Genomic DNA, 25808 nt, shown 5'->3' on the forward strand with positions numbered 1-25808 from the left:
TAGATTATGCTTTATTAACCAATAGAAAAATTAATGGTTAATTTCCATCGTTCCATGTCCACCCATAATGCATTTTTATGATCACTGAAATAACAGACAGTTAAACGTAAATATTAATCACCAGTAATTTAGTAAGAAATAAAATAAGTTTTACGAATACAAGTAGTTATTAATTTTCTTATTTGAAATATAAGGTTAAAATTTATTAATCACCGCGCAAGTCTCGGTCCAATTCCGCGATTCTGCAACTATCTCTACAATGCATTTTGGGATACAGACAAAATTTATAATTACATTGTGTTTCCACCATTAGAGCATAAATTCTTCAAATAATATCGTAAATAACGTAATAATTATAAACGTAAGGAACACGTGGTGAACTTTGCGCGCGAGTTGAACGATACTATGGCATGACGTGTATGTGTCATCACCATAGCAAGTTCCGTTACACGTCCAATATGGCGAAACACGAATAATTGACCTGTATTTTATAACGTCATTTCTGACAAATTACAATTTGGGAATGCAAAATAATTAAATTTCACAAATATCAGCAGGAACACATTCGTGTAAATGATCCGATTAACGTATGAAATCCTATTAATGTCACAAAGTAAATGCTGACGCATCAGAAGATACTACACTCGTGACATTGACTACGGTAGTCAATTTCATAATTTATAATTTATCACTCGAGTCACTCATAGTTGTATCGCGAAAAAACACAATATAATGATATTACTTTTACAATTTAAATTGGAATCCATAAGGATTTACTATCGTATACATTGACGTAAACAACAATGGCCTGAATCACAAAATGGCGTCTTTTCGACGATAGTAGAATCACTTTTTAATGCTTCACATTTTTAACAAAGGTCACTCAGAAGGCAGATTTCGAGTCACGGAAATAGTAATAGTTTCCAAATTTGAAGAAACAACATCGTATAATCCTTAAGAAACAAATTACGTTAAGATAACAGACCGTACCAAATACTTGACATTAACCACCATTTTTGCGTTGATGACGTAATGGAATACGAAAGTCAAAATGGAAACTAGTTATCGAGGACTCGATAGCGCACAAGCGATAGCATCCTTCCGGTCTCCATAAAATTTGTCGCGTTCTGAACAGTGATTGGTAGATGCTTTCCGTGTCTTTAATGCGGACCAATCGTTTGAAACCCAATATTGATGAGTCATTATGTTTAGGATTTTCCACTGCGAATTGCGCAACTGTGGTTTCATCTCTTTCTCTATACATCATATGTAACATACATGAATGAAAGATTCATGTAAATACTTATTAAATACTTAACGAATGAGAGCGTACAATAGAGTATCATGGTATAATAATAATTTACTCAAAAAACTATTTGATCAAATTTTCATTTAAATTTACAAGTATTATTTCATTTTTCTTTCTTCTTTTATTTTATATTTAACAAACTTTGTTTTATACAAAAATAGTAGTCGATGTGATATTTAAACTATTCCCCAAACTTCTTCGAATGCAGTACATAGTTTACTACATGTTAAAGCTCCAGATAATGGATAATTACTAATAGATATAGTGTCTTCCGTATAGTCCGTTTGTACCTACAATTTGAGGCAAGATAACAGAAATGAGTTTAATTACATAGCAAATTTATATAATATGAAAATATAATATACTTATACAAAACTTACTTGTCCATGTGCCATTGCACCTACCACAATGGCAATTGGTTCTTCGGAAGGTACTAATTCTCGTGGTTTCAGTACTTTGTTTCCACTGAATGACATTGTTATCTTACGACAACCAACAGGTAAATGATTTGTGACTGGATTTTTAATAACTTTTAACAGTTTCATTGGTCCATCGGATGCACGGACGCTGTATTTGTGTAACAATTGCACTGTACAAGATAGAAACTGTCTATATAAATGTTAAAAAAAACTAAACGAATCAATTTGATGTATTACAATTCAATGAGAATATTGAAAATATTAAAAATCATTGCTTTATGAATGAATACATTAATAATTAAAACGAAATAAATGCTCTTTAAAAATCATTGCTTTTAATTATCGTAAAAGCAAACTATTCCATAACAACCAATATACAGATTACTTAGTTCCTTGTATGTACATGATTGTATCTGCTGTATTACTTTTTCTTACCCATAAGACCCGCAAAACGCTTAAATGTTCTTGGTATCCTTGTTTGAGGATTTACTTCAATCAATACATTCTTCTCTGTATGAATATATACTTGTAAAAGTCCAGCTCTGTTCAATGGACTATCCATTAACATTAATAAACATTGATGAGCAATATCTGGTCTACACGAACCAGGTTCACGGTTATTTTTCTTTAGAATGCTTGCATGATCATCGCAGTTTAATAATTCAAAACTGTTTCCAACCTAGAGACAGACAACACATAAATAAAAGTTGAAAACTACAATTATACAATTATTTATGACCACAAAAACATTTTATTTTTCATTAAGCATATTCAAGTATAGATAGTAGTGTAAAATAATAAAAAGAATCTTTGTTTATATTTATTGGAAATACATATAAAATTTAATGTTAAGTATTAAATATATTTTTTAATTAAGAATGTATAGATTAGAATAATTGCATCAGTAGTAAGATCATTATATAGAAGATAAAGTAAAATTGTGTGAGACAAATATAACGAATAGAAGTTTATTTTTAAGTTTAATATTAAAACATAACCATACTTTGACAGACTCCAATTGTGCTTTTTCCAGAATAATAATCAAACGCTTTTCTTGATTTTTTATGTGAGCTACTTGAAGATGTTTAGGATGTGGATCGTATTCAAAATCATCTTTTTCATTACGATTCTTACGTTTTTGACCCATTTTTATACGTTACTTAAAATTAAAACAAAACAGTAAATACATACATCACATACATCACGTACATCACGTGGACGCAAATTTACCGCATGTACGTAAGTTTAGCAGCATCTAGTAGCTCCGGATGTGAAGATTAGATGTCACGTCATGACATCGCAATCGGTTGTAGGTAATAGTTTTGTTGATTCTCAACAAGAATTTTTGTTCGGTCTCAAATAAAAATGATATCACTTTTATAATTACCTATAATATTATAAGTGGTTATACTTGATTGCTGAATTATTAGCCATTCAACAGTAAAATTCAGTGTTATCATGGACCTGTGGGTCGAATTACCTACATCCCGCCAAATTAGATTTCATGTTGCTAAGTTTCTGAAAGCAATTACGATTGCGCTACAATGCTCGGCTAGCGTAGTAATTCATAATACAAACAGTAAGTGTAGTGACAATGTAGTGATGTGTGTCCTAATTTAAGATTTTTTTTGCAAGTTTTCGAAAAAAACTCTTCATAGGTCGATAGGTTCCCCTGGTTACGAGATGCATAATCATTAAGTATTTTTTTCATTATTGTGCCTGAAAAACGCGAAAAACCGTTTGGTAGTTCACCTACATTCCGTGGGTGGCGCCAATTTAGCTCCTACCAGTGAATAAAGTAAGCGCCCTTAGTCGTCCTAAAGAAAAATAGAATTATAAATGAAAATTGGAAGTACTTCTTACTATGCAATAATATTAATTGTGTGAATAACGTATAACATAGGGATAGGGATTGAAATAATTTTACAGACAAAACACATTTTTTATAACTAAAAAAGAGAAACGATTTTCCTGATTTTGGCGCCAATCGTTGCTATGGGCTATGAGATCATACATTATTTCCTATAGCTACAGCACTGCGGACTCAGCTTCTTGCGACGCGCGTGAGCAAATGAGACACAAAGTTGGTATCCCTGCCTTCTATGTACTCTTAAATTTTTGCATTATTACAAAGTCTGAATATTCAACGTCCAACACCGAGCAATAGTTTAATATAAAGCACAGTAAGTAACCAAACAGATAACGAATGTATAAAATATTGTAAGATTTAATGTGAGGGCAACTTTATACAGTATACGCAAAAATATAGATTAGTGTTACAGCCGAAGGTATTGTCTTCAAAAACAGATAAAGATAAAGATAAAGTTTTGCAAAGAATTTTGGGATTATATTTATTTAAACATAGTATTTTAGTTGGGATTAATTCAAATTACATCAAACTTCAAAGGAAGGATTCATATGAGTATTGTGTGGTTAATGAAAGTTAAAACTGGTTTGAGAGAAATTTGTTTAGAATAAATTGAATAATTTTTCGTTATAATAGATAATTCTAGTTACATTAGTAAGTTGTTTGCATTCTTCTTCGGCGTATTTTGAGTTTTATTTTCATTTTAAGTAGTGTAACTCATAGAGTTAAGGGAAAATCAGCTAACTATATTTGGCTGCAGTGATGGTCAAAACCCCAAGTTTCGAATAAATCTGAAAATTGTCTATGTGTTTGTCTCGTTTTCTTCTTTGGAAAATGTTCAAAAGAAGAAACGAGACAAACATGTCGACAAACTTCAGATTTATTCGAAACTTAAGGTTTTGTCCATTACTTCTTGGCTGTCGAATTATTAGCAGACATGAAATCATACACCCTATCGTTCCTCCGCCTAAAACAAGTAGTTCCTTACTAAGTTTCTGAAAACAGTTACAGATGGCGCTACAATGCTCGGCTAGCGTAGTAATTCATAATACAAACGGTAAATGTAGTGACAATGTAGTGATGTGTATCCTAATTTAAGATTTTTTTTGCAAGTTTTCGAAAAAAACTCTTCATAGGTCGATAGGTTCCCCTGGTTACGAGATGCATAATCATTAAGTATTTTTTTCATTATTGTGCTTGAAAAATGCGAAAAACCGTTTGGTAGTTCACCTACATTCCGTGGGTGGCGCCAATTTAGCTCCTACCAGTGAATAAAGTAAACGCCCTTAGTCGTCCTAAAGAAAAATAGAATTATAAATGAAAATTGGAAGTACTTCTTACTATGCAATAATATTAATTGTGTGGATAACGTATAACATAGGGATAGGGATTGAAATAATTTTACAGACAAAACACATTTTTTATAACTGAAAAAAAAAAACGATTTTCCTGATTTTGGCGCCAATCGTTGCTATGGGCTATGAGATCATACATTATTTCCTATAGCTACAGCACTGCGGACTCAGCTTCTTGCGACGCGCGTGAGCAAATGAGACACAAAGTTGGCATCCCTGCCTTCTATGTACTCTTAAATTTTTGCATTATTACAAAGTCTGAATATTCAACGTCCAACACCGAGCAATAGTTTAATATAAAGCACAGTAAGTAACCAAACAGATAACGAATGTATAAAATATTGTAAGATTTAATGTGAGGGCAACTTTATACAGTATACGCAAAAATATAGATTAGTGTTACAACCGAAGGTATTGTCTTCAAAAACAGATAAAGATAAAGATAAAATTTTGCAAAGAATTTTGGGAATATATTTATTGAAACATAGTATTTTAGTTGGGATTAATTCAAATTACATCAAACTTCAAAGGAAGGATTCATATGAGTATTGTGTGGTTAATGAAAGTTAAAACTGGTTTGAGCGAAATTTGTTTAGAATAAATTGAATAATTTTTCGTTATAATAGATAATTCTAGTTACATTAGTAAGTTGTTTGCATTCTTCTTCGGCGTATTTTGAGTTTTATTTTCATTTTAAGTAGTGTAACTCATAGAGTTAAGGGAAAATCAGCTAATTATATTTGGCTGCAGTGATGGTCAAAACCCCAAGATTCGAATAAATCTGAAAATTGTCTATGTGTTTGTCTCGTTTTCTTCTTTGGAAAATGTTCAAAAGAAGAAACGAGACAAACATGTCGACAAACTTCAGATTTATTCGAAACTTAAGGTTTTGTCCATTACTTCTTGGCTGTCGAATTATTAGCAGACATGAAATCATACACCCTATCGTTCCTCCGCCTAAAACAAGTAGTTCCTTACTAAGTTTCTGAAAACAGTTACAGATGGCGCGACAATGCAGTCTGCTGGTGTATTAGTTCGTAATAAAAACGGTAGACGTCATGACAATGCAGTAAGCTGTGCGTGACATTCAATTGTTCCAAGGAATTTGTGAGTATTCTAGTTGAAAGATTATTTAAAATTACATAACACATAAAAGTAAGAGTTTATACGAGTATTGTGTGGTTATTAAACGTTAAAAGTATTTTGAATTTATCGAATACTACTTACTATTTAAACCAGTGTTGTACAACATTAGTGTCAATGATTATGGGCTCTCCCCCATACCACTTCTTGCTTACTTGGTAAACATGAAGTCAAAAAATGATCCTTATCAATGTCAAGATTACCAGATAAGTGTGAAGCCTGTTGACACTATGTTGCGAATGAGAAATATTTTACTATATGTTTATGATGCTCACATCTTACTTTATTTATTTGACGACTTTAGTCACAATATTAAAGGCAGAAACAAACTATAAATACTAAAACATTGTTTATATCGAAGCAGGGTGAAAGAGCACTAGCTAATATTTAGTTAATGATTAGCCTTGTAGTTAATAAGGCTATTTTATAATATAACCTTAATTTACATAGGACCGTTCGAATTTATTTTTTAAACAGGAAATTCATCTTCTAAAGGTAAATCCTTTACGACGGCTTTTTATGTCGAACAGTTGCTGTGCCTGTTTCTTGAGAACATTTCTGGTTGGAACATCCTCCTCGTCTTCGGATGGAACCGCAGCCGGTATCGCTGATAATGGAAATCGCGGGAAAAGTTGTCCGCCATTTGTACGTATTGCTTTTCCTTCTACCGATGCAGTTGCAATCGACACTGTTTCCAACTAAACAAATTTTTACGTATTTTTTAATGTGTGTGATAAATGATTAAATAATGGATAACGATAAATAGGTGTACTACAAAATGTAAGTGTTCCTTTAGGATTGCAATAGAAACAACATGAAAATGACAATAGAGCACATATGTACATATACATGAGGGTGTGCCATATTTACTTGTATTTGTAAATAAACTGACAGTAATTCATAATACATAGACTGCGGATTTTTATGCATTTATAAGGAATTTGAATGTGCAAGAAACTACAAAATGCACACAGTATGCAAGAACATAAAAAATATTGAGGGTAAAGTTCATATTATAATATTTGCAGAGTAAAATGAATTCCTATTTAGGTTGAATTTTTGTAGGTACGTTTGCCAAGATTTTATTTTGCATAAAGGTCCGCAGTCTAATAATACACTATGAAATTGTGTACATAAATTAGGATTATACATATATGTATGCAGTTCAACAGGCATTATTATAATTACGTTAAATAAATGATGTGATAGTGTACAAGGTATTTCGTTTAAAGGGGGTATTCTAGTTTTCATTCAAGTAGATTGTCATTTTTTTGGAAATTTTCATTCTTTGGCTTCAAGGTCATCCCACGGTCATGGTACACTAAGTCGTTGAATTCGTCTTGACACGAACTATAATACTGTTATGTCAAAAATGTAAACTCCCATTTAAAAAAATGCAAGTAACCTTAATGATACTAAAAAAAAAATTTATTTCGGACTTTTTTTTATTGCAATGTATAGTCAAACGAAAAGTGATTTGTTTAAAATACTTTTTTGTCAAATTACCGCAAGTACTTGAAAATTGTGAAAAGTGTTACATGGGATACCCTGTATATAACGTTTTTTCTTGTCCAAGATAACTTTTTCAAAAACACTTTCTTGATAACTTTATTCCCTCAATAGATAATTAAACATTCCGAGTTAAACGAAACAACATGTACTTTGAAATTTACCTTATCAATTATTGCTTCATTCAAAATTTCGAGATACTTATCCGGGCCGCCTAGAGTTTCAATCGCGACGTTCACTTTCTCGTTCACTAATTCTATGAGTTGTAAAGGATTTTGGATTTCCTTTTGATCTTCAGGCAGCGTGTCAAGTATATCCTGAAAATTAATTTATCGGGATTCACTTATAAAGTCTTCAAATGTTGTAATGAAATATAATACAAGTAGTTCCAACAATTTAATAGAATATTGTATTGTTAATAGAGTCCATTTTTTATAATATATAATTATGAAACTTCTTCATAACATGTTGTAGTTAGACTACGGATATTAGACTACGAATGCAATTATCGAACGCACATGCATCGTTGCATTTATAAAAATATGTAGTTTTGCAAATATTAGTACACTTTAAACCATTCATCTTCTTCCTTTGACATTTTTCTTTAAACTAGTATTGTTGTTAGAATTTGTACTAACTTCGTCCACACTGTATGCATCAACGTATACGTGTAATTCCTAATTAAATTAAGAGAACGAGAATCAAAGTTTTATTCATTTTCGAAGAAAACTTTTTCGATGTTTGTACTCTCTGTGATTTTTTATACAATAGGATTCCATCCCATCTAGAATGTTTATACACACCCAGCAGCGAAGTGAAAGAGGAAATAGAGGATTGGAAAGCGAGTTAACGAGTCAGGGTTACACGCACGGATTCTAGGGATCGATTGAATCAATAATTGGTATTCTCGGTGTTCGACGTGCCACGGAAGTGTTTACTTTCGATCAGGTCGGAAGGTGTTAATGCGTAGGACAGCGGCTTCCTCAGGTGAGAATCGCAGGTAGAGATTGTCGAAGAAAATCCATTGGTGGATGACCAACGAATAGGTTGCACGTCTGGGGTGTTAAATTGCCAGAGACAATATGATAGGTACGAAAACTCGTAGTGGTTCCATTACTGTAACCACCATCGAAGGCGGCTTCACTAATTTAATTAGGAATTTACACGGTATTTCCATCGGCCATTTTAACACACTACTAGTAGCTCCGATGGGACTCGATTTTGTGGTCGGTTTGCCTTGTGAAGTGTTAATTCCCCGCGATATCTTTTCGGTTTATCGAACGAACCCACGCCCACGTTAATTGAAAACCTTTGCTGCGACAAGAACTACACATTAATTTTTCAGTAAAGCGGAATTAACTCAGGTTTTTTTGACGAACAAAACGTATAATTTGCATAGTTTTTGACAGCTCACCCGGAATTTATTGCACAAGTTCCACAACGACATAGTTATTTCTTGCAAAAGATCTTCGACCCTCCGATGTTTCTCTTCTGCTTTCGATTGGCGCGAACGCTGCTCGTTGATTCGACTGTTGAGATTTTCTACTTGTTCCGCATTTCTGGAACGCATTACAGTCAACATAAACGTAAGAAACATAAGAATATCCTTGGAAACTGTAGGAAGGAAGGAAGAAAGGAAGGAAGGAAGGACGGAAGGAAGGAAGGAAGGACTCACTGTTCCGCGTTCTTCGTTTCAGAGAACTTTCTGGTCTCCATCTCAGCGACATATTCCTGCCTCTGCTTTTCTAAGGTCATTTTCTCCTGCTCGGTGGCCACCCGCATTTTCTGCAGATTATCCTTGGTCGCCCGCTGACCCAGAAACCGGTTCAGAACGTCCTCGGACCTAGACACTCCGATGGCGCTGCGCAGCTTGGCGAACGCCTCCTCGAGTCTTGTCACCTCGTCCTTGGTAATGTCCTCTGTGGTCTGCACACGATTTTTCCCACGTGTGTCGAAATCATCTCGCGGACGCGAGTGGAATATCATCTTTTCCAATCGCTCGAGTTCCATTTTCCGTTCCAATACGCGTTGCCTAATCGTGATAGAATTTAACTTAGGTTGGGGAGAAATACCAGAAAAGAGTAATATTGATAGAAAAAATGGGAAACAGAAAACGATATAATGGTAACAAATTAATAGAGTAATTAACATTTTCGACCATCTGTTTGTGGTCACCTTCAGAATAACATAATTCAATCTATTTCTCAAATTCTCAGGTTATTCTTATTCAATCACAAGAATGTTCAATTTATGATTTAGTTTCTATTTACTAAGAGAAAAATATTTTTAACACAATTGTCTTGATTATGAATAAAAATACACGGTTTGAAATAACAAGCACAAGTGCATATTACACTTGCACCATTGCACCAGAAGATATGTCATCAGAAGAGAGTCTCTATTTCAGATTTTATCCATTTACTGTATCAGCTGTTTGTTTCCTTATTTAAAAAAGAGCCAGTTTTTAAAATTTTCTTAATATATTAATTATATTTTCTTCTATTAAAATATTATCAACATTATTCTACAAAAAATTATTTTGCAATATTTTTCAGTTCCCTAAGATGTCTTGAGAGATCCCATTTTGATGCTTCATTTCTGGAGTAATGAAAAATGCTGCAAAATCGGAAACATTGGCTTCGACCCTACTTTCAGAGCCAACAATGTACGTAAGTAAAAATAAACGTATTGCTAATACTACAATTAGCAAATAAAAGACAATCGTTGATTCGAACCTGTAGTCCTCGAGCACAGCGTTTCGCTCTTTGCTGCAGTTCGTGACTTCGATTTCTTCTTTGATCAGTGTTTCTTGAGAGTTATTTCTCAACTGAATAGCTTCTTCCCTCGCTCTCTGCACAGAAGCATATTATTTTTGCTCTGTTCCACTAGACTCGTTTAAAAGTAAAGTTTGACGATAAACTTCGTGCCTTGCCTGGAGACGTTTTATTTCGTTCTCTTGCTCCCTTATTTCATCCTCCAGGCTCTTCAAGGAAGACGCGTAAAGCACAGACTTTTCTTTCAAATCCGCACGCGTGGATCGATACTTCATCCGTGTTAAGTTTGCTTTGATTTGCATCATTCTGATGTGTTCCAGGCGTACCTCTAGCTTCACGATTTTCTGCCAAAGTCCAAGCATCATTGAATCGATAGTTAAAAAAAAAAAGAAAATAAACTTGAAAACCTTTGCTTTGGAAAATTCAAAGAAAAATTGCGTAACTTATTGTTGAATTATTTTCCATTAGATTAAAACAAAATTCTTAATAAATATTAGATGCCTTGGATATACATAGTATTCTTTGTTCTATAATAAACATATAACGAGGGATTTGTTTCTTTCTTCGAACTGATAAAATGTTTAATTACAAGATTTCTCTCGTTTAGGGATTGATTTAATTTTATTTTCGTGATAAATAAGACAAAGCTTCAATTCTCGAGTTTTTGTCTCTGTTTCCTTCTTCGAACTGCTGATGCTGATTCAAGTGGTAACAGACATCCGCAACGATAGTTCCCTCATTGTTTCAACTCACATTTCTCATCGGGATTTCCATCTTCTTCTTGAACACTTTCTGCGCTTTATTATTCACTAATTGGCTATATTCTTCCAGCAGCGATCTTAATTTCTGCTGTCGCTAAGGAAAATATTTGTGCTCGAAGACAGTTTGCGCAGATTATTCATCAACTGATTGGCATCTAGTTGCTTACCTTCTCGCGCTGATACTTAATTAGATCGTGCTTCTTTCTTAAGCGTACATTGTCCTCCTGCGCTTTAGCAATTGTCTCGCTTAAATTACGTCTTTTCCCAGAAGCCGAGGACTCGCGACTCATGTGAATTCTGTTCTCAGGTTTTCCCTCGTTCTGAAATGTATCGTGCAAAATTTTATTTCTCGCTAGCAAGCACGTTTTCGAGCTTTCGTTTAGTTCTTTTCAGAAAGTCGAATTTGTTGATCGCTTAATTACGTATCTCTTCGCTTGAACATCTTATTTTTCTAGTGATTCATCTATCTTTCATAAAAGAAATTAATTTATTCTTTTTTTACCTCATCGGTGTTATTCTTGCTTAATTTTGATAATTTTTGTAGATTAGTACAATATTTACCGAAAAAGCTGAACATGTGATAGAAACGTTTAATAAAAAGACAAACAAATGTCTATAAATTATATTTTGGTTTTGAATTGGATTTGCATTTTAAGAATAATCATTTACGGAATTTTCAATTACGTTTTTCGTTTTCGCGTATTCCATGTACAACTCCTTGACGCTTTGCTTGAGAGCTGCGATTTTCTCCGCTTGTTCATGTCTCGTAGCTTCGTACTCTTCGAAATTCGCTTTTCTTTGACCCTCTGTAAACAACAAATACGTGTTTCGTTGTTAACATGTATCTTGCGCAACAATAGGGTTACTAATCGTACAATTTTTTGAAATAACTGAAATTGATAACGAGGGAAAATATTCATTAAAAATGATTTACTAGTATTGTTGAATATTTATTTACTCACTGATTGCGACTCAATTTTAATCTTGAGATAATGTTATTTGAAGATTCTAGTAATTCAGTTAAAATTTTATATTTATATTGATGCAAATTATATTCAAAAAATTGTTTGTTTCATCGAGCATCTCCTACATTCAACGTATACAAAAAATTGTACAAATTTTCTCTGATTCTCCTGGATCATATTTCGGTTTAATGTCTTGTCCAGACTTTTCTTATGATCCAAGAATGGTAACTTTATGTACCAACTATATGTACCAACTGAATCTCGTTGGAGATGTCTCATCAAATAAAATACTTCTATCTACTTTATATGGAATTTACGTAGACAAGGAATGTCGTTTCTTAGCGAGGTACAACTTTATTCATCGAACGCTTGAACAAACTGATGAAAAAGATGTTCGACGGATTGAGAAGAAGAAAGTCTTTCGCCCGAGGCAGAAAAGTCTAAAATAATGTATCACCTCGGCGATTATGTCCCGCTACGCTTTCTCGTAGAATAAATTCCCAAGTCAATCCGGTTTTAATCGTCTTTTCATTTTTCTTAACTGTACGTGCAGATAACGGAGCGATAGTTAAGCTATAAAACAAGAGAAAAACGTTTCTATAATAGTTGCCGAAGGGCAAAATCAAACGAAAGTCGTGACTGCGCTTATGGTTCCAATGGATCGAGCCATCGTAGTCATGATTCATCCTATTTTGCATAGCCTGAAAAAACTAAAATGCCCAAATTGCTTAAATTGAAATTTGTTAATACCAGGTTGCTGCTTGTCATTTCAGGTTATTTCGAGATAGAGCACACAGAAATGATCGTGGTATCTCATGATCCTAAGTGAATAGCTCGATTAACCCAGCGAGACCACTATGTTGAGGTTTTTTAAGCGATCGTAGATTTTACGTTACAGTACAACTTTAACACGATGTAGGATTCGCTGTAGGTATTGGAATTTTAACACGAGAAGCAATTTTACATTTTTGAACCGTTGAAACCACGTAGATTAAAGTCACTCCGTTACCAAGTATAATTGGCAAATTAAACACTATTTAATAAATGAAACGTAGCAATATGTATTATAGTATTTAGATAAAAATGACTCGATCGAGGAACACCACAAATCACTTTCGAGTAGGAAGTATTAATTCTTCGCTTAAGATTATAAACTACAAACCGACTCGTTCGACTATGTATAATAGAAATGCTTACTGGATATCAATTTTATAATTAACGTTTTGATAGCAGCGTATCGATAACCTTGTGAAAAATTTTCTTTTTCTTTAAGAGAACCACTTATGTGACACGATCATTTCTTTCTGAGTTCTAGTCTTTCCGGTTAAACGTGTTCTTATGTATCTTCGCGTGTAATCAGGAACTCGCTTGGGAAATAAATGCTAGCGAATTTTTTTCTTTCTTCGAGACCGAACCCTTTGCACAGCAGCGTAGGAAATATATACGAATATTAAACTATGATTAAGCAAACTGATTACAGCTTTATTACTTTTCGTGGTATCGTTTAATCCACGACTGTACCTGATAGCTGAATCTTCTTTTTGATCTCTGCAATTTTCTTATTCAGATCGTTCAACTTGTCTTCCACGGTAGGTGCTAGCGGGTCGGACATGGTGTAGAGGTGCCTAAGGTGCCACGTGGACCTCATCGACTTAACAACGCTTCGCGTTGTCCTGGCGACAATATTATGTAGGAGTCGATCCTTTGCATGCTCCAACTATTGGAGCCATGCGCAAATGCATCATCTGCATCTTGCGAGTTTACAACAAGAAAAGAACATCAAATGGTACAAATAGATATTTATCATTATTTCCAGTTCTGTACTTCTCGTGTGGTCTTTAGGTATATTTCGCTAAGGAGGATAGCTTCGCATTTATTTCACGTCTTACAATTAGAAACAAATCACATTTTATACTTTGATAGATGTCCATTTCAGTGTAAAGGAAAATGAATTAGAATATCTCATAAACAGGAAATCCATATTAAAAGATCCTGTTGCATTGACTGTATCTAATACTTTTCTCTTTCGTAAACTAATTTGTTTTTGGTCAATACTAAACGAGTCTTCTAGAGTTAAATCGTGTTTTTTGGATTCCAGCATTTCACCTTGCTTCTTTAGGAGTCAAATGACACATTGATATTATATTAGTTAGTATTAATCATGAAGAACAGGACCATGGAAGTCATAAACATTTAATTTGCTTTTAATATCCAAATTATAGGATCTTTCACATTTTGAAAAATATTCCTTGCTTCTCCTGAGCAAAATCTCATTTTTATTTAACATTTAACCGACTGGTCAAGTAAAAATACCCGTTCTGACTTAGTTATAGATTAAATTTCTACGTTAATCATCGTAACAATTATCAATTTCTTTATAAATTTATTTAATAGACAGTTGTAGCCGTCATAAAACGAAAATAAAAGATTCTTAAGAAGGATCATATTCACATTCATAAAGGCTTATGTTTCGAATGTTACAACCACATTAGAAAAATATTGAATACCTCGTTTTAGAGTTTTTTTATTTCCAGTAATAATAAATTACAGTAAAAATAGTTTTTGTTCATCGTTCATTTTATTCTCGCGAAAATGTATATTTCCGGTATATTTCAATAGTATAAATATAAATAAATATTCGAATTAAAGAAAAAGTCTACAATCAGGGTCTGTGAAGAGTAGTCATATTAAATATTGTTAAAAAATACTGATACACCAGCTGGTTAAGTGTTAACTCGAGTCTACGAAACATTAAGAAAATGTTCCTTCTGATATAGAAGCCAGATTTCTATCGAGTCGGTAAAATAAAACGCGGCCTTTCCTCGTAACGTTAATACTTTGCGCGAAAACGCATAACTCGCAGACGTTCTCGGTTCGATGATAGGGTTAACAGTTTCATTAATAAAAACTAACGACTGGCGAGCGTTTACAGTTCCGTGCGCGTATCTCGTTTGCTGGGGGACACAAAAGGGAAAGCAATTCGTAAGGCTTCGTCTTGTTGAATGGACTTAAGAGAGGGCACCGAATTATAATTCCGCATTTGTATTCGTTAAGGCAGCAGCCGCGCCTGGCGGCAGCTATACTGGCGATGAATTTCGCGTTACACGCAATCAACCGCTGGAAGGTTAATTAATGATCAGACATGCTCCGCCAGTGCTCGACGATGCTCATACGCATCGGCGTCTTGGCACTTTATAACCGACCACAATCCAGTGCGTTCCGTCACGCGCGACGGCGTTAGATTTCAGTTCGACGAAGATTCAACTTACATTTGTCGCTCGAATTAGCAAAAAAATACGCTAGAAGCTCGATTTGTATGTATTAACCAATTGCGAGTGACGATATTGTGCTAGGGCGAATCAGCAACTTCAAACGAGTTTGGGAATATTTGAAGAACTTCTTATAGTTGACAAGAAAGGATTTTATACACAAATATATTGAAACATTATATTTTAATACTCTACATTTGTTTACATTTTAAGAAAAATGTTCTTAATATAAATCTTCATTTAAATTAATTTTATTATAAAACATTTGAGACTCTTATGGCCCGATTCTTCATGGTTGATACTAACCGAGGCTTCCGGTTATAAGATGTGTCCTTTGCATGAAAAGATCTCGTCGTTACTTGAAACATTTAGAAACCTATTCTCGGGCCAATATTAACTGTAGTCTTCTGTACCATTCATACGAATCTGAAAATACGTCGCAATTTATGCATTACTTAGAGCCTTGTTTCCGTAGTTTGCCCTACACGATTCTGCTTTGATATTATTATTAAATGTGAGCGTATACATTATCAGTTTGTATGTGAAAGAATTAACGGTCTACTGCTTCGAAATCGGCCCTATCGTTGCGAGGTGTTACGCGTGCATATGACTTAACTAACAACTTTAATAGTGATGCAACCGCTACTGCTGGATACTTGGTTCACACACAGCGGATTACAGTGAAATGGGAATTAATTAAAGGTATCTACAGCGTTCGTTACGATGAAAGCAATTGTAACGCATGCATAATTGATGTACAATTAAAGTATTGATCTTGTAGAATGTGGTAACCAGTAAGGTTAGCACAGTGAATAATAAAATTATTGACACTGGTAACAATTCGATAAAATTATGCAAAATAAAAGAATAACGAAATAAGTTTAGTAACGAATATTTCTAACACAAAATTCGAAAATCAAAGGACACACCATATACGAATGTTTCTTCACCCTGTTGTCAAATTTTAAAAAAAATTTAATGATTTGAATATTCGTACCAACTTTCATGACTTTTTGATCAATCACTTTTGAAATATAAAGCATAACAAAGCCAACGTACGTACAGTGGACGTAGAAAGTATTCGTACACCGATCAATTTCCAAAAAAACTATGTACAATTGTAATTTATTAACTTCATTTTTTATAATCAATGATATTTTACATATTCTCGGAAATCTCTAAGATAGATATATTCCAAACAACATTTACTAATTGATATAATTTGTGAAATTAACAAAACAAGTGCGAAAGGTGGGTAAAAGTATAGAAGCAATAAGTATTTGTACGATTCTTATGACGAACCATTTACAGTAGAGTTTGTAATGTAAACACATTAGTTTATTGCTTCGTACGAATTAGAAAACATCAAATTTCCAGGAAAGTACTTAACTAACTAAATAACTAATAATTTAGTTAACTTAACACTTAGAAGAGTTGCAATAATTATAAAATCAAAAGGAAATCCCACGAAGGAAGTATTATTTATACTTGTAAATTAATGTAAATTTCTTTTTTTTTTTAATGAATTTTTAAAAAGTAAACAGTTGTGCGAATACTTATTGCTTCAACATTTCTATCGATTAATTGTTTTTTTATTTGTTAATTTCGTAACTTACATAAATACCTATTTTTGTTGTACTCTATTTATTCTAGAGATTTCCGAGAATATGTAGAATGTCATTGTTTTTAAAAAATAAGTTAATAAATTACGGTGTACGAATACTTTCTACACCCACTGTACATACATAGAGATATCCATACATACAGAAATTCGTTAACTACATTTTGTATCCCAGAACGTCAAGAAATGCAAAAAGAAAAACGAAAAGTATCAAATTTTGACTAAGAACTATACTTCCCCTTCTATTAGGTTGTCCCAAAAGTTTCCTTCGCTTTATTACTAAGTAATACATGCACAATAATTTATGTTTTATGTTACATTACTGAATTGTGCACGATTCATTTTGCTCCATTACTGTTACAACATGAATATCTATGAAGTTAGATTGTCTATTTATATAAACACGACCACAGAAAATAATTGGGGACTTTCGGGACAACCTAATATTTTATTAAAACTCAGTTGAAGAAGCAAATTATTAAAGTTCTTTTACATATTATCCTTTTATTCTGACTATTAATAATCAACTTTTACCCGTGCTAATAACTTTGTGAATAACCGTACATTAATTTTTATTTAAAACGATTCCCTCAACAGTAACAAATAAAAAGCCATTCGATTATTCAATACGTAAATTGGCGGTAAAACGTTTAAATTCTTCGTTCAAAAGATTCTGTCGCCAAGAGAAAAGTAGATGCGCGCGACGGTCCCTTTCTTATGTAGCTGATTTCCTATTGGCTCTCACGGTCCGCCATCCCATGGTGGCGTAGTGATACAGCCCTTGGAGGCAGGTGCGCGCGCACTGGGGAACTACTTTCAGCGCGTTAAGCGAACAATAGGGATACCAGAAGTGTTTCGGACGCGGTCGTGTTCGTATACGGTTGCCGCATGTTTTTTTCTCGTGCTAGCTCGCGTGAACGTGTATACACTTTTACTGGACGGTGTCGGAGGTGACATAGATTTCGGACGATGTGCGTGGTCAAGTGACGGTACGCGGATCTTACACTGAAGTGCACCGAAGTGTTGGTTCTGTCTAGTGTGTGCGCCCGGGCCCCGATGAGTGTGTGTCTACCCGATGTGTGTGGATAAAATTCACGGCATCATGTTGTTGCCACGCCGAAAATTGGATTACGCATCGATGGCGTTTCTCCTCTTGCCCCTGCTCGTGCTTGCGACCCTGCCCGCAGTATCCGGTAAGTCTGATCATCCATTTTTTTTTTCACGGGCATACCTTGTCGGAGTCTCTGTCTTTCCGAGAGTCGGTTTGAAGTCGTTATTCGCCACATGTCGCTGCTAGGCAACAGGTCATGAAACAACGCCGAGCGCCGGCGCGTTGGACTCCAAAACGTTAACTGACGTTCGGCGTCTCCTTTGAATATTTTCTCCGTTAAATGTCGTATAGGCTGTTCGAGGTCAACGCGTCGAAAGATTATTGAACGATTTCGTCCTGTGCAATTGGTATTCCGAACCGATTTCGGACATCGTCGTGCTTGCCTTCGATTACTATCTGTCTCGAAAATATTGACCATTTCAGTCGGTCCGCGTTCCTCGTCGTTCCATTCCGCTTCGAAAAATTTTCTTTCGTGCTCGATGCAACGTCAGAATGAGAATGCTAACATTTCTGTTTACGTGTTCAGTTTTCTGCAGAGGGCTTTTGATCAACGTTAATTTATTATCTACTCCGTTTGTTCGTTATTCCCAATAAAATTGACATATTTATTTTGCGTACGTACCATAACAAAAGAATTCTACAGTTTGGCAGGTTTTCCCTCCATTTGACGTTCGTTACATGGGCGGACATTTTAAGTACAGGGGAACATTGTCATTGGCGTGGAAATGAAAAATGTTGTTTCACCTTTGAAATTCGTGTTTCTACTGTTGACGACTAAACGGAAAGTGGTTACGTGTTTTATTTTCATCATAATTGTAACGCCTTGCGTGCTACTCTCGGATACACGTGGTTATGTCACAGTGGTGCTCAATTTCGATACTGTCGATAAGCGCGCGCGTTAAAGTTGGCAATCCCTGAGGGACAGGTGCCCAACCCCGCTTTCCAGGAAACGAGCTGTTCTTCCCTCGTGCGCACATAAACATCCGAACCAACATTTCGCGTACCCGTTTCTTCTTGTCTCTCCTCGCAAATTACACCACAATTTCGGTCTGAAATTTTCTATATAAAAATAGTTCTTACCTATACGTGTCTCGAACGATTGCTATAAGAGTGACGTAATTCTGAAAATACATACAGTGGGTGTAGAAAGTATTCGTGTGTACATTCGTACACACAGTTCGAACAAACATTCATAAACATTATCGACGTATAGGTTTCGACTTTATTTTTGGTAAATTTATCTATGTAAAAAATAATAAATTAAATTATTTTTTTTCTTTTTCTATTATTAAACAAATGCTTGCTTTTTTTCGCTCCCTTCTGGAAACTCAGTATTATATAAATTATTATTTTATACACATCAATCTGATTTATTGTCTACTGCTATGTTAAGCTCATCTTTAATTTTTAAATACTATAATTTCAGGATTCATCAAACTTAATGCAAATTGATATTTTAATTTTGACATTTCAATTTGTATAATTAATATGCCTGGTATAAACAAAATTACTCTGTATCGTTTCGTTATGAAGATGAATTTTCAAAAAAAGATTTAAAATAATGTACAGATAACAGATACGACTATGGTTGTTCCAGCTACCATTGTGCGTGGTCCTACCGTTGTAGAAGCATCATCCTGAATCATGTTGATTTTAATATAAATACCTATTTATTCTCCAGACTGAATATGATTATACTTGTTTTCCGTTTAAAAGTCATAGGCCGCGTATCCACGATTTTATTGCTAGAACCTCAAACTTGTCTCTTATCATTCTTATGTCAAACAGGATATATGAAATAATATCCACCGTTATCGCATAATATTTAACAAATTCTAATGCACCTATTTGTATTTCTGCAAGGAAGGTGTCTATACATGCGGGTTTTCTTTTACTAAACAAGAACTACGTAAAGTGCGACGTATAGCAAATTGTGACCTTTCGAAACGTTAACGATAATGAATTTTCATTTTCACTTTTCTACAACACATAAATCTCAGTCGTCTGTGATGTAACGCTGGCTGGGACCAATGAGTGCTTAGGCGGGAAGAACGTGCAGTCAGTACAAAGCAGACGACTAAAGAAAGTTAGCAAATCTGGAGAGTAGTGATGCGTGGACAAATGCAAACTTTGTTCCACGGTTGTTTAATAACTATCGTGTAATCAATTCTGGCCGGTTTCAAATTAATCCGAGTCGGCTAAAGACAATTTTCAGGATTATTTTGACTTGTGGTATTTCAGTTTTTGAGAATTGATAGAGATCAGTTAATAGTATAAGAGAGTATAATCGACAAGGTTCAATTTTTCTTTCTTGCTAGTGACATTACTATTTATTTGCTTTTGTGACTCTGATAGTTTGGGATACATGTAAAATTGTGCGTTCTCGAATACTGATTAAATACGTTTATCAGATCCACTTGACTGCAGAATATTACAGAATATTACAGAATATTTGAATTGTAATTGTTGTATTTATTGGTCTCTTTCCAAAGGAGTAGCATAGTTCTACTTTTTAGGACGAAGGTGGGCAGATATATTCGTGTATATTTGTTCTAACTTATTCCCATTTTGGAGTACATTAAAGTACTGAGAAGACCAGCCTTCTGAGTTTCCAAGCTGATCTCTATTATAATGTATCTATGTATACATGTAATTTAATCTCAACCTAATGGTCATTGTAATGCATCTATGTATATGAATTTTAATAGCAATACAATTTTACGTATCATTACTCTTTCGTTCTTTACGTATGATTACTTTGACGTATGATACTCTTCTAACAGGTTGCAAGTGCACTTAATAATTATAGCAATTGCAGATTAGTAGCAATAAGTAGAATTTTATGGCTATTAAAATTCATATACATAAATGCATTACAATGACCATTAGGTTGAGATTAAATTACATGTATACATAGATACATTATAATAGAGATCAGGTTGAAAACTTAGAAAATTGGTACTGTAATGTACTCCAAAATGCCAAGTAAGTATATCGGTTCAAGATAGAGTTATAGCTCCGAATTAATTTCTACAACAATTTTTTTCGCAATGCCAGTGTCCACTGGACGAAGGGAGAAGGATATATTCTGGAATGTTCTCGGATCGAGAGGGGCTGGCAGTTGCTTCCGAGAGCAGACCGAGGACCTCGCCTCGGGTCTGTTACTTTGCGTTGAGATACTCTGAATGCGGCATGGCGGCAGTTCTCCAGACGTTCGCTGTTCTTACGTTCTCAGGCTTTCTCTTCTCTCTCTCCTTAGGAAACGATTCGCCCGGACTTAACGTGCTTTCACACAAAACTACGCGTCGCCTGCGCCCCGATACAAGCGTCACGTTCATTTTCGCGTATCTAAATTACGGCTAAAAAAACGGGCAATTATAATACTCGTCGTAAAATCAAAATCCATCGAGTTAATAGTCTTTGGAAGTACTCGTTGCTCTGTTGCTAGGCGTTTCGTAGGGGGTCATTTTCGGAATGTAAATTTAAATATTAATGAGAGATATTTCACGTGTGGATCTATCGTAGAATTGTACATTGAAATTTACAATTATTTTCAGTGTATCGATTTAGGGTGGTGTTGATAGCCATATCATCAGATATAATAGAATAGTTGGTGTATACAAAGCTGATATATAATTTGGAATTTATCAAAGTCTATTTTAGTTTCAGATAATTGTTATTGTCATTGGAATATGAACTATGTATATTTCTTTGATGGATTATTTCTTAAAGTTGAAATAGTAAGTAATTATGACCATGTACATCTTGTATCACACTCTTTTGCAATATCCTTGCATGGTTATATTTGGGACAAAGTAAATTGATGTCTATTGAAACAAATAAAATTATATTCGCTACATTGATCTGTGGGAACAGAGGGCTTTTAACCCGTTAACTTTATCAAATAAATTATTTTTAGGCAAGCTCATTGTATAATATTTCTTGTAAGTCAAAATTCAGTGTTACAAGGCCGGATGATTTTGTACGTTCAAGTACAACTTACGTATATAGTACAAATATACTAATAAAAGAATATATATGTCGATTCGCAAATCGATTTTGTTAGAGTAACATATAATTATGTTAATAAAATTTGTATCGAATTTTACTTTTGATATCATACTTTTTTTCCACAGAATTAATTTGCATCGGTTCTATGTTAACTATACCCTTTTTTAAGATTTTACGTGCTTCCTCATAATTCAGGAAAGTTCAAAATTCTTATGAAAGTAGAAGTTTCCTATAACAAGTAAAAGATAATGAATTTCTCATCCATTATCCTTTAAATAAACTACAAATTAGAATTCAAACTATAGAATGAAGTTACATTTCATTCATATAATAAATTACTGCAGTAGTTGCAATGAATATTAATAATAATACAGTTGGACTATATTATAAATTAAATATGCATAAATACATACAGAGTTCGGATACAAAAGCACGATTACGCTATTCTCATTTAAAGAAGTAGCGATTGTACAACTTCCAAAGTCAGTCATCAGTTATTCGAGTTTCTTCGATTTTTGGTCGTTGGTGCAACCAGCATTATCTAAGTTGGAATTCAGTCCATCTTCATCGCGTAGTTAGAGACACTCGAAACCGTCACGACTTAGAATCCGACGTGCGATCGACCTGCAACCGGTTCCTCGTTCCCTTTCATCGATTCAGGGGCCACACGAGCCTTCCGTGCACACGTGCATACACACGAGCGTAACTCGAGAAACGCGTGCACGACGGTACCAAAGTCTGCCGAGCATCTCTCTCGCCGTTCACTTATAGCGGCAACCCGTTCTCCAAGAAAGGTCACAATTTGACGATCGTTCGCACCAAGCGAGATTTCACTCTTGGAAAAATCGGACGATAATTCACTCCAGGAATAGGTTTGGTTCGTTCACACCTGAATCATTCGCGTGCGTGTGACTGCCGTTATACAGTCGTTGATTCCCGTTTTAAAGGGTTTTCCAAAAAGGGTCTGAGAATTTTAGTTTTTTGATAACAACACAAATGCTTGTAACTTTTACGATTTGAAGTTTTGTTGTTATTACTTAGTGGAGATATTTAACGACCGTAAGCAACAAGGATATAAAAATAATGTTGACCCAAAACAAAAGAGTACCATTTCATGCTCAATTAGCCTTCGGGATGATTAACCACAGGATGACTCGTGATATAAACGGTTGTAACCATAGTAGTTTTGAAATTTGTATATTATAATTTGGTAGAAATATTTGATAGATCTTAAGCTAGAAGAATATCTAAAAAGAGAAAATTTACTTTTTCATCTTCCTATTAAAAGGTAACAGTCAGACAGAGTTACTTTCGCATTTATAATATTAGTATAGATCGACTATCATGTTTTATGAGTAATAATCGAATCTCATAAAGCGAACATTATGGATCGTATGTGACATGGTTTTCCATCTCATTGCTATTACAGTAATGATGTTTTCATTCTAGGGTGCTCCCGTAGCAATTACTCCCTCAATACCTCCACCCAGTTGCTCGACCGTTCCGTTTTCTTCGTCAAGCGGAGGACATTGAGAGAAGAGGAATAGATATGCGGTATCTCGCGGCATCTGGCAACTAAAAGGGCAAGATCTCCATCGCGTACACCGACCTGGCCTATACGCCACGCAGACATTTGCATTCGCTCTAACCTTCTCCCGGTGTCGTTCCTTTCCTTCCCGTTGTTGGCGCATAGCGTAAAACCGCATAATTAAGGACCTCGGCTACCATACGTCCATCCGTTCCTTCCGTTCTTTCGTTTCCCTCTGCCAGTTACGTCGTCCTGCTCGTTCAAAGATCTGCGGCACTCCTCGGTATCGCGCAAGGATCGAGGATTGTGCCGTCAGTCAACGGCAGGACAGCATCGAGCCCTTATAAAACACGAAAGGATCTATCCTGCGTAGCAGTATGTAGATTCTGAGAAACTCCACTCGACTGGGAGAGAATTTTTCGAACCGGAGAAAGGGCAGCAAGACGCTTGGAGGGTTTATGCAAACGTTGGTCGACTCTTTGGATAAAATCGAATCGAATGACGTAGATGACTCGTGCCTATTTCGTCTCTGTGTCGATAGATTTTTAAATTTGATGCCGCGAGAATCGCAGTTTGTAATTGATGCTTTTGGAGCGCCATATGTACATGTAATATTTGGGACAGAAAGGGTTGATTGACTTTTCTATTTTCCTAAGGAATTGCCACCCATTAATATGTTAAATAATATCCTTTCTTCAAGGATGAATTGTTTCATTTGAAACGAGATAAAGATTAACATCTGCTGATAGTTAATCATGTTTCTGTAATTAACACTTTAAGGAGTCAAGCTTACAAATGTAATGGTTCTTCGTACAAGAAATTTATCTTTCGATATTTTCGCTATTTTTCTTTCACATTTTCTCTAACGATGCGAGAGATCGATTATGGGATCAAAGTTCAAGTATACATGTATCAGAATTTTAACAAAAGGCCATGCAAACTTTAATTTAATTTTGGGCGGAAATCAATGATTACACCCTGATTATACTGAGATTTCTGGTACACCGTGTGGCAAACATATCGGCAGATACATTTTAACACTAAAATTGCCAAATTATTCAATTTGATCCATGTACTTTAAACTTCTTCTTTAAATCACCCGACTATTAACAATGGTTTTACCGCAATTTTTTAGAACAACTGATGCATTATAATAGAAAATTAATTTTCTTGATCTAGCTTCTTCGCGATTTCCGGTTGGAAAGCTGCACCTATTATCACTTGTAGGCCAAAATTCTACTCGTACCAAACTAAAGCGAATTAAAGTGAATTCTTAAAGAGCGGGTCTCGCAGAATTCCAGCCACTTTAATTGCTCGGCGCAGTTTTACATCGTTTTATGCCCCAGGGGCACATTCTTCGCGGGACTTTGTCAGTTCGCAAGCGAAGTCTGAGCATCATCGCGTGTTCTCACAAGTATTAAGCGACCGTTCTCTCCGAAGCGTAAGACGCGCTTTAATTCGCCATCTCCTTCGTCGATCTTTCGTGACCAAGGAAAAACACGCGAAACTGCTGAGACCTGAAGGAAAAAAGTGAGACCCGTAGGAACGTTGCTGTTTTCACGGCGAGAAGACCACCGTGAAGAAGCTTCTTTGCAATTCCACGTGGAAACGGTTTTACGCAGACCAGATTCGAATCTGCTTAAAGAGATTATTTCCCATGGCATGACCACGAATAAAGAGTAGGTTCACGTCGAACGTTTGGTACGCGTACGGAGAATCAGACCCCACCGAAAGTTCTTGCGTTTTTAGGGAGATAACGAAGTATTTTCTTTTTTATCCGAGGAATTTTATACAGTAAAATTGTCTTCGTTGCATTTTGACTCTACCTGTTCGGAGTTTATTTGGGTTACGAATACCATTTTTGTGAAAATTGCCTATCTGTAAGGCTGGGTGATCCACAATTAGTTTTAGCTGTAATTGAGGTAAATACAGTTTTATGTTCATTTATTTTTTTTGTTTATTAGCAATTTGGCAATCATAATGTTTCTCACCCTTCCTCTTTATCCAGTCAGTGGTTTTAATAAATAGACTACGGATTTTATGCATTTATATTGTGAAAACATACATAATGCATTCTGTTGATTAATATAATAATATTAATATTCCTCCTTGCATGAATGCGTACACCTTTGGATTACGTTTAGCGTATACGTATTCTTGATATAT

The 25808-nt window shown here is 34.8% G+C and overlaps 4 protein-coding genes across 4 annotated transcripts in view; 1 reads left to right on the forward strand and 3 right to left on the reverse strand.

The window, feature by feature from the left end:
* Window positions 1-1407: 1407 nt before the first annotated feature.
* On the reverse strand, window positions 1408-2922 carry LOC128881105 (ribosomal RNA small subunit methyltransferase NEP1). The gene is made up of 4 exons (XM_054131840.1): window positions 2732-2922; window positions 2164-2407; window positions 1690-1898; window positions 1408-1599 (listed from the first exon to the last, which is right to left on the reverse strand). Exons 1-4 carry the CDS (start codon window positions 2873-2875, stop codon window positions 1486-1488), a joined length of 711 nt encoding a protein of 236 aa, XP_053987815.1. The 5' UTR covers window positions 2876-2922; the 3' UTR covers window positions 1408-1485.
* A 3442-nt stretch (window positions 2923-6364) lies between these two features.
* LOC128881102 (uncharacterized) overlaps window positions 6365-25808 on the reverse strand; it is a 32830-nt gene continuing 13386 nt past the window's right edge. Inside the window, exons 2-5 of the mRNA XM_054131838.1 lie at window positions 9278-9634; window positions 9017-9161; window positions 7767-7919; window positions 6365-6791 (exon numbers count right to left, since the gene is read on the reverse strand). Of these exons, the coding sequence (XP_053987813.1) occupies window positions 6576-6791; window positions 7767-7919; window positions 9017-9161; window positions 9278-9612 (849 nt within the window). The 5' untranslated portion in view covers window positions 9613-9634 and the 3' untranslated portion in view covers window positions 6365-6575. The remainder of the gene's footprint in view (window positions 6792-7766; window positions 7920-9016; window positions 9162-9277; window positions 9635-25808) is intronic.
* Window positions 10172-13871, reverse strand: LOC128881107 (uncharacterized). Its single transcript, XM_054131843.1, has 5 exons — window positions 13624-13871; window positions 11822-11943; window positions 11305-11457; window positions 11130-11231; window positions 10172-10720 (listed from the first exon to the last, which is right to left on the reverse strand). Exons 1-5 carry the CDS (start codon window positions 13748-13750, stop codon window positions 10469-10471), a joined length of 756 nt encoding a protein of 251 aa, XP_053987818.1. The 5' UTR covers window positions 13751-13871; the 3' UTR covers window positions 10172-10468.
* The window catches only part of LOC128881094 (neurogenic locus Notch protein), a 367639-nt gene continuing 359378 nt past the window's right edge, over window positions 17548-25808 (forward strand). Inside the window, exon 1 of the mRNA XM_054131804.1 lies at window positions 17548-18185. Within this exon, the coding sequence (XP_053987779.1) occupies window positions 18068-18185 (118 nt within the window). The 5' untranslated portion in view covers window positions 17548-18067. The remainder of the gene's footprint in view (window positions 18186-25808) is intronic.

The sequence above is a fragment of the Hylaeus volcanicus genome, chromosome 8 (assembly GCF_026283585.1).
Source record: "Hylaeus volcanicus isolate JK05 chromosome 8, UHH_iyHylVolc1.0_haploid, whole genome shotgun sequence".
NCBI lineage: Eukaryota > Metazoa > Arthropoda > Insecta > Hymenoptera > Colletidae > Hylaeus > Hylaeus volcanicus.

Bases quoted from the DNA above. Each gene is read 5' to 3' on its own strand.
- LOC128881105 (XM_054131840.1), bottom strand. From the start codon at position 2,875: ATGGGTCAAAAACGTAAGAATCGTAATGAAAAAGATGATTTTGAATAC. The intron at 2,408-2,731 runs GTATGGTTATGT...GTCTGTCTCTAG, and splicing joins CACAATTGGAGTCTGTCAAA to GTTGGAAACAGTTTTGAATT. The intron at 1,600-1,689 runs GTAAGTTTTGTA...CTCAAATTGTAG, and splicing joins GTGCAATGGCACATGGACAA to GTACAAACGGACTATACGGA.
- LOC128881107 (XM_054131843.1), bottom strand. From the start codon at position 13,750: ATGAGGTCCACGTGGCACCTTAGGCACCTCTACACCATGTCCGACCCG. The intron at 11,944-13,623 runs GTACAGTCGTGG...TGTTGTTTACAG, and splicing joins AAAGAAGATTCAGCTATCAG to AGGGTCAAAGAAAAGCGAAT. The intron at 11,458-11,821 runs GTAATTGAAAAT...GATACATTTCAG, and splicing joins AATACGCGAAAACGAAAAAC to AACGAGGGAAAACCTGAGAA.